Consider the following 9,299-nt stretch of genomic DNA (forward strand, 5'->3'; position numbering starts at 1 on the left):
GACTTCAAAACTAACCTCAATTTTTTGAATTGTAACCCATATATAAAGAAAAACAAACTAGCATTTCATATATACTTGAAGCAATAACCTATGAGACAAAATAATAAAGGGATATAAAGCTTAAAAGAAAAAAAATAACAAACCTCTACTCCATAAGGTCAAAGATGTATGTCATGAAAAAGGATGAAATGCTCACTAATCATATAGCGATCCAGTATGTGATAAGCTCGCCAAGTTGCCTCCTCTTTGCATCAAGAAGGTGCACAAGATGTGATGAGACAAGGACATGGTCACTATCCATAGCCACTCATAAGTGATCAGAATCAACACATGCACAATGGAGCGGTGCCACATCCCAACTCAAGCACATCTCCTCCTTCAAGAAAGATAATATCCATATAACATACCAAAAAGGTTTGAATTCTTTCCGTTCTCCAACTCCAATCATGACATCCCACACGTCTAGCTCTACTATTTAGATGACATGTGATGGTAGACCAGTGTAGCCATGGGACACAAGCGTAGTGGCCCAAAAATAAAATGACAAGCCGCCAAATAGATACAAGGCTCACAATCTCATTGACAAACCAAAAAGGGGATAGAAGTAAAGCACTAGAAGCCAGAAAAAAATCTTATGAGCATCATCAATGCAAATATAAGAGCATAAGTATAAACATATGAGATTATTACCATAGATATAGAGCCCATGCACTCAATAAACTGCAACACAAGTATCATTTACACAAAATAACAACCTATTTAAACACAAATCAACAATGACTACCTTCAGGTATTCAAATTGATCAAGTACGTTGTGATTGTTGTTGCTTGCTTGCTAATAAACCTAAACTCCATCTTCAAATACTACTATGGATGTAAAGCCTAGAACATGCTTGCTAGTACACCTAAACTACATCTTTACCATGATTTCTATATATTATTTTGGAGAATACAGGCACCACAAATGTGGAAGAAAAAAACAAATCACATACTAAAATAAGACTACTTAGCGCAGATAAAGTGACACTCTTAGGCAAAAAGTGTTTAGATGAAGTGCGAGGGGATCCTCCAGATGAAGTGATCTTGGCTTGCATCCTCATAACACATCCAAAGCCTATTCCAAACACATCAAGCTTGAGGTAATCCTCCAGATGAAGTGACCTATCTTCATCCAAAATTGTATCAATATGTGGGGATAGCCATGCACCATGATGAGGATACCTAGGTCTTCTACCCTCCTTGTGAAGTGGTCCCTTGGATGCATTGCTTGTAGGATTGTGGGTAAAATAAGGCCAAGAAGCCGTAGGTTTCTTGAAAGAAAATCCACAATGAGATTCTGAAGCAAAGATTGTTGGATTATGTATGTACTATTCTTTTGAACATGTATGTCTGGTGTGGTCCTCTTGCGCAGGAATAGATTGTTTTTATGAGGCTCTCTTCTTGGAATGGGGTTTCATGAGATGCTTTTAATGTAGGATATGTGGTTGGGATGAGATCAATGACTAACCCCAAACACGCTAGTACAAAGAGTTTCATATGTCAAATCACTTGAGTCCGAGAGTGTGCAAATTAAATAAAGAAAGACTTGAGTGCGTAGATAAGGAGGGAAGCAACAAAGAGGAGAGACTTATAGTTTTTTTAGCACATGCAATAACAAAGCATGTACAATGATTGGAGCCATCAACAAGGGAACACAGATTCAGGATGATCGAATAGAGTAGATTCAACTGCCTATATGCACATCCTCAAAGCTAATGTTGCAATTGATGCACAAAGTTGGAAGTGGCATACCCATGTATCCTTGAAGATTGTGCTACTATTGGAGCCATCAAAAAGGGAAAGCAGATCCATTATGAGATTTTGATTAAGGTGTTGTGGTGAAGTATGTTTTGTTGTGTGTTTCCCTTGTAGATATGTATGTCATGCGTGGTGCTTGTTTCCAAGTCCAAAGTGCCCTACAAGAGCTCCTTTCTTGTGATGTCATCTCTTGAAATGCTATGATTATAGATTTCGTGATGTGTACTTCTCTTGCAAACATGCATGTGAAGTGCAGTGCTTTATGCTGACAAACAGTGTCCAAGAGAAGCTCCCTTCTCACAACATCATCTTTAGGAGTCCTCTCATTGTAGAATATGCTCAAAATGGGCCAAATCAACAATTATTTCGAACATATGCAGCATGAGGGAATCCTTCCAAATGAAGGGGACTATCTGGGCATCCTCAAATCCTCTGCTGCAATTGGAGCCTTTGACAAGGCAAAGCAAATCTTTGATGAGATTTTCACTTAGGGACTATTGGAACATGTTGCATTTACTGTCGCCCTTGTGGATATGTAGCCCCTAGTGTTTTTGTTACAATCGGTAGCTTGAGACTCCCAATGTCTTCCAATCTTCCAAGGTTTGGTGACTTGTACAAATGCTTGCGAGGATCAGCCTACCGTACAAAATCCGATTACTATTACTTTTCCATTGAAACTTAAACATGTACAATGATTATTTACAATATGGAAGCTATGGTGACGGGATATACTTTAAAAGGGCAAGGTCACTTGGCTCTATATTGGTCTAAACATATGTAGCATGATGACAATTCTCCAAACAGACTTAACCTATGACTACATCCTACAATCCTAGGACTAGATCGTGAAAAGTGTCTGTTACAATAGGCGCTATTTCCCAAGGGTAAGCACATTCACAATGAGAGGTTGGTGCAAGGCTTCTAAGAGCACAATGTAGTGCGTACTTGTGATGCTCTTCCCCACACATAAATTGTCCTATACAAGCTACTAGGCCACTAGGCTATAGAATGGAAATGGCCACTAGGCTATAGAATGGAAATTGCACGATGACTTCTAAATGGAGATCTACCAATACACCTCAGCAATCATGGTATCCATGAGTATCTCCAAATTGAATTCAAGAATTTCCTCCTGGGTACTCATGGCACACTAGCTAGTAGTATGGCACAAAGCAGCATGTTTCAAAGAGAATAAAGTGAGACCTTTGTCTAGCAGTCCAAGTCTAGGGGGGCTCGCCAGATAGTGAGGATTCCAAGATCATCCAGATGGCGCCAGCGACGCGGCAGTGAGGGGCGCGGGATGTCGGCGAAGAGAAGGCCATGCAGCGGCAGAAGCGCCAGGCAGTCGTCCGTCACCAGCCGCTGCTCGTAAGACATCACAATCAGCGAGTGGGGCCCGCTCACCCGCCGGATGCACCCGCACAGGTGCGCCACCGACTCCACGTCGTACAGCACGTCCGACATCAGCACCAGATCGAACGCCTCCGCGTCCGCCTCCCCGGCTGCCTCACCCCACTCCAGCCCTTTCACATGCACCCGCCGCTCATGTAGCCCATTTGCGCTCACATTGGCCTGCAGCACCGTCAGCAGTTGGCCAGGGCGGTCGGTCAGCACAACCTCGCCGGCGCCCAGCAGCGCCGCCGTCAGCCCTGGCAGGCCGGTGCAGCCGGCCCCCAGCTCGATGACGCGGGTGGCGTCTGTCATCTGTATTTGGCCCGCCGCCGCTGTTCTCACCAGCCATTCTGCCAGCAGCAGCGCGCTGTGCCACATCCAGGCGCCTGTCATGCACTTGCCTGACCCTGCCTCCTCCAGATGCTGCGCCTGCCTCACTACCACCCTCACGCTGCCGGCCACCTCCACCTCCACCTCTTCCCCCTCCTCCTTCCGTATTCTCATCCTACCTCCTCCTGCCTCCACCCCCTCCCGGCCTTCCTCCTCCTCCTGCGGCTGCTCCATTCAATTATCCCAGTTTTCGTTCGTTTTCTGCCCTCTCTAGTATCGCGCCCACTGAATTGCGAGGGAGGACTCCTTCCTTCTCGAATGTGCACGATCAATCATGACGCTGCTCACTCATTGCTGCTGCCCACTTTGGAATGTGTTACTTTATTACCTGTCTATTTATCTATGTATCAAATTCCTACGGACTGGTCCAAGCAACACCCAACAAGCACTTGTAGACAGTTGGATAAAGCTAGTCGATTAGTGCCACATGGCATGTTATCCTTGCGCATGGCAACTCCAATTGTATAAAGCTCGTCGATTAGTGCCACATGGCACGTCACCCTTGCACATAGCAACCCCTCTCCACATGCAACAATTATTATCCCTAGGGAACATGATGCTTCGAATGGGTGTACAACACAAGTTGGAGGAAATTGAAATTTGCATACAAACGACCCATTTCTCAAGTTCCAATTTTGTCAACAAGAGGCAACTTCTTGACTGGACCTACCCAATGAGTTTCATTTACTCCATGTGGACAATCCACATTGTAGGGTGGAAGCATGTTAACATGTCATGCTTTTTGTGCTAGTTAACATATGCTAACAAACATATTTTGTAAGCATAAGGACAGTGGTGTCTCAAGTCTGTGGGCCTTCATCATCAACTATATAAAGTGTATAAATACTTTTTAAAAATTGGATTGAAGTGTGTTGTGCTTTCAAATGAGCTTAAAAATTTATGATGAGACGTTACTTTGAAGGTGTGGTGCAGTCATGATACATGGAGGAAAGTAGGGCACAGGGGCCCCACAGGTAGGAAAGAGAGGGGGGAGGTGATCGTGAGCTCCAAACAATCCCTTAGTCGCAACTCATCAGGCTGCCCAGGTGGAGAATAGCTCGGCACACCAACCAACCACCTCTAACGACTCTCTTGACACTCCACCAACAAGGAAGTTGAGGGAAAAATCTTTTGTTGCTTCTCTTATGTCCCGCAAAAGAGTAAAGCTATTTGAATCCCAAAGATCCCCAATACTAAAGAATATGCATGCAGGGAAGGGAAAGAACGACTCATGTACTCTCTCTCTCTCTCTCTCTCTCTCTCTCTCTCTCTCTCTCTCTCATCACCGAATGACACCGACTACCTCTCACATTCCACCAGGCTTGTCTGTGTGTGCAGGCACATGTGTGTGTGTGTGTGTGTGTGTGTGTGTGTGTGTGTGTGTGTGTGTGTGTGTGTGTGTGTGTGGGTGTCAATGAGCAGTTATGGTTCAAGGTTGTGCATAAATTACTTGAGAGTTCTTTTCTAGTGGGGTTGCTTAAAGAAACTCTCTAAGGTGTTAATTGTTTCTTGTTGGAATTAGGGTTGCAAGAAAACATACACAACTTGGAGAAGATGAAGGAAGCACAAGGCACACAACAGAGAGTGTATTACTTAGTGTGAAACGAAAAGATGGATAGCTCTAAAGTGATGGGCGTATATACAATGCACAGGGAAAAAACCTCCTTAAGAGGGAAAAAATGCTCCGACGGTCCTAGTGTGTTCACACACATCACTACCACATGTATATGGTAACAAATCCCTCTTGGAGTGATGCGGTGAGAACGAGAGCTAGCACATGAGTAAAGGGAAATTCCATTCCCTGAGGACATGATCAGTCCACAAAGGGAAGTAAGCCCAAAGCTTTCAGGAAAGCTTCGAACTTCTCATGAGACAATGCCCTTGTGAAAAGATCTACAAGGTTGTCATGTGTTGGCACATAAGCCAAGTTGATCTCTCCTGCTGAGAGCCTCTACCTGACACAGTGATAATGCACCTCAATGTGCTTTGTGCGAGCATGAAAAACTGTGTTCCTCGCAATTGCCAATGCGCTCTGACTGTCAGTGTAGATAGTGTTGACAGTGTCCTGTCCAACACCCAAATCAATGGTAAGGCGTGTAAGGTCCCCAACTTTTGGGTCTCTTCTAAAAATAAGAAAAATAGCTTTCAATATCTATTTTTCCAAATTTTGACTTAAGATGCTTGATTAACAGTATATTGAAAGGTTCTAAAGTAAAAAGCAAGGTTGTTTCCCAGTTCCAGTAGGTTAAAGACACGTTTGGTTTGTTACCATATACATGTGGTAGTGATGTGGGTAAACACACTAGGACCGCTGTGGCATTTTTTCCCTCTTTACCCATGCATTGTATATACGTCCATCACTCTGTAGGGCTATCTATCTTTCCATTGCACACTAAGTAACACACTCTCTATTGTGTGCCTTGAGATTCCTTCGTCTTCTCCAAGGTGTGTGTGTTTCTCTGCAACCATATTCCAACAATTGGTATCAGAGCAGGTTGCGTCCTCTCGAGCTTAGTCGCCAGCAGCTCCAGCACACACCTACTCATTTTCTCCGATTTCAGTGAGCTTTGGCGAACGTTTGCAAGTCGACAAAAATTTCGAGAGAGCTGGTGGAGCTCGGTCTACTCAGATTTCTGATTCGGGCTCATTTCGGTCTCCGTTCCCACTACAGGCGTACTGCACATGCTATTTTGTCATTTTGTGCAGAATTTATGTTAGTGCCATTGTTTTGCATATCATGTGTTTTTACAGTCTTCCACGGTTTGTGCTTATAGCACGTGTTGTACCCGCTTTATTTCTCCTCTTTTCGGGTAGTTTTCACATCAGGTGCAGCATTTACCATGGCTGACAACAACACAAATGTGTTCAAGATGTTTGTTGTTGAGGATATATTGGATGGGGACAATTACCCTATGTGGGCTTACATGATGCAACATGTTCTTGTGTCAAAGGGCGTTTGGAATATTGTGCAGGGCATTGATGTACATCCTGGTTCTGAGGATGCAGGCGATGTTGAAGATGTGGCAGGTCTTGCTGCAAGGTTTGCTGCTATTAGAGTTGTGTTGCCTATGACAGAACAATCTCGTTGGAATGTAAAGGATACGTAGGCTTATGCATTGATTGTTTTGTCTGTGAAGCGCACCATTGTTCCTCACATTTGTTCAGCAAAATCTACAAAACAGGCTTGGGATATTTTGGCTGGTATTTATGCAAGTCGCAATGAGGCTAAAATTGCTTTGCTGCGTAAAGAGCTAGAGTCGAAGATTATGCATGAGGAAGATAATATGAACACTTTCCTTGCTGGTGTCAAGGATATCAATGAGAAATTTATTTTTGCAAGTGAAGTCATTCAGACATTTCCCTTGTGCAGATTTTTCCTGATGCCTTACTAGATTCTTACCAAACTTTTGCTAGTACTTGGAGACTTATGACCCAAGGAAATCCTGAAATTGTCAAGTTTTGATGCACTATGCACATTGTTGTTGCAAGAGTCGCTTTCCAAAAAAAACAGGACTAGAAAGCGTGCAGTTGAGAAATCTTTTATTGCTTCTCATAGAAAGGGTGGTAACAGCAATGCATCCACTTCTTATGATTCTAGTGCAAGTGGCAAAACTTCTGTTCCCAATGCTTCTGATGGAAGCACTTCGTCTGGCAATTCTGGTGATAAGGGCAAAAAGAAGATACGTTGCCATTATTGTAAAGCTGATGATCACTTGATCAAGCAGTGTCCTAAGTTGAAGGCCAAAGAGGCTAAGAAGAGAGAGGGTGGTTCCACTGCAAATGCTGGTTCCACTACAAATGCAGTCATTGTTGAGTCTTCTGTGAAACAAGATTGTAATGTTGATATTGATGTAGAATGAGCTTTTAGTGTAGAGTGCACTTACAATCATGTTGTCCATGATGCATGAATGCCAGTTGCTTCAGATTCACAAGTGTGGTATTTCAACAGTGGTGCTACAAAGCATATTACCTCACATCGTGAATTGTTCACCTCTCTCGAGTCTCTCCCTCATGGGAATTTAGTCACTTGTGCCAACAATGCCTCTTATCCTGTTCAGGGAGTTGGAAAGATTGTGCTTACTGCTACAAATGGTAGTTCTTTCACACTTGTTGATGCACTTTATGTACGTGGGATCAAGAAGAATCTTTTGTCTGTATCTACCCTTGCTAGACTTGGACTTGTAGTCAAATTTGTGGATGACAAATGTACAGTTCATGATCTCAGTTTTGGTGATGAAATTGTTGTATCTAGTCTTTTGTGCCGTGGACTGTATAAGCTCACTTTGTATGACAAGTGTGGACAAAATTTTGTAAAAGCAGTTGCATATTCGAGGGCTATTTCAGATGCAAAACTTTGGCATGCACGTTTTGGTCATCTGAATTTTGCCAGTTTGCTGCGTTTGCAAAAATATGATATGGTTTCTTCTATGCCGCCTCTTGAAGCACCTGTCAAACATGGTTGTGAAGTTTGTATTTTGGGTAAGATGCAGCATTTGAAGTTTCCAAAGGATGGTTTAGTTAGGGCCACATGCAGGTTGCAGCTTGTGCATAGTGATGTTTGAAGGCCCATGCAAACTCCGTCCTTGGTCAATTACCTTTACTTTGTGACTTTCATTGGTGATTACTTCAAGCATGCATGGGTATTTCTCCTTAAAGCGAAGTCCGAAGTTTTTATGTGCTTCAAACAATTTCTGGCTATGGCTGAAAATGTATCGAAATGTACTATGGGCACCCTCCGTTCCGATTGAGGGGGGATTTATATGTCTCATGAATTTAATGCATTTATGTCTAGTCGTGGGATAAAACACCAATGTACAGTGCCTTATACACCTCAGAAAAATGGTATTGCTGAGAGGAAAACTAGGTCACTTACGAAAATGGCACGATGTATGGTCAAAAGTCAAGCTTTACCGTATTCTTTTTGGCTTGAGGCCATCATGTGTGCCACTTATGTACTTAACAGGTGTCCTATGAAATCTTTGCAGTCCATTACTCCATAAGAAGCATGGCATGATAGAAAGCCTTCAATTGAGCACAGGAGTGTTTTTGGATGTTTGGCATATGCTTCGGTGCCACAAACAAAACGCAAAAAATTGGATGATAAGGATGTCAAAATGTATTTTTAGTTGGTTATAGTGCTGAAAGAAAAGGTTACAGGTTGTATCATCCGCAAACAAAGAGTATTCTGGTTTCACGGGATACAGTGTTTGTGGAAGTTTCTGTTCAGCCCTTGCTGTCATGTACTAGAGATAGTAATGTAAGCTCACGGGACATTTATGACACTTTGTTGCCTCTTTTCAATGGTGGAAATACAAATGTAAGTTCTAATGAGGCAAATGTACAGCCTATGGGGGTTCTGAAAATGTTACAGATTAGCCTATTACTGATGCAGATGTACATGATGTACTTGATGAGGAAAGGGCTGAAAATGAGCAGGATAGAGGTATGCCAAAATGGCTAGTTCATACATTGCGTGACAGTAAATTGGATGCACCTTTGTCTAGTCGTACTCGTTCAAGCTCTCACCATGTATCTTATGCATCAGATTGTTATGCTTTGGTTGTGTCTAGCTTACATGATGTTGAGGAACCTCTCTCTTTTGATGAAGAACAAAATTCAAAAAATTGGATGGCTGCTATGCAATCAGAATATGATGCACTTATAGAAAATGACACATGGAATTTATGTGATTTGCCTCCTGGCAAAAAGGCCGTTGGTAC

The 9,299-nt window shown here is 42.8% G+C and overlaps 1 protein-coding gene across 1 annotated transcript; it reads right to left on the reverse strand.

Moving 5' to 3' along the window:
- Positions 1-1,684: 1,684 nt before the first annotated feature.
- Positions 1,685-3,797, reverse strand: LOC147435157 (uncharacterized). The gene is made up of 2 exons (XM_086487901.1): positions 3,001-3,797; positions 1,685-2,433 (listed from the first exon to the last, which is right to left on the reverse strand). The coding sequence occupies exon 1, from the start codon at positions 3,751-3,753 to the stop codon at positions 3,007-3,009; it is 747 nt and encodes a 248-aa protein (XP_086344027.1). The 5' UTR covers positions 3,754-3,797; the 3' UTR covers positions 1,685-2,433; positions 3,001-3,006.
- Positions 3,798-9,299: the final 5,502 nt, after the last annotated feature.

Source organism: Adiantum capillus-veneris, chromosome 18 (genome assembly GCF_014529385.1).
Source record: "Adiantum capillus-veneris isolate H3 chromosome 18, ASM1452938v2, whole genome shotgun sequence".
Taxonomy (NCBI): Eukaryota; Viridiplantae; Streptophyta; class Polypodiopsida; order Polypodiales; family Pteridaceae; genus Adiantum; species Adiantum capillus-veneris.

What these genes read in the sequence shown, in the direction of transcription:
- LOC147435157 (XM_086487901.1), bottom strand. Translation starts at nt 3,753, where the DNA reads ATGGAGCAGCCGCAGGAGGAGGAGGAAGGCCGGGAGGGGGTGGAGGCA.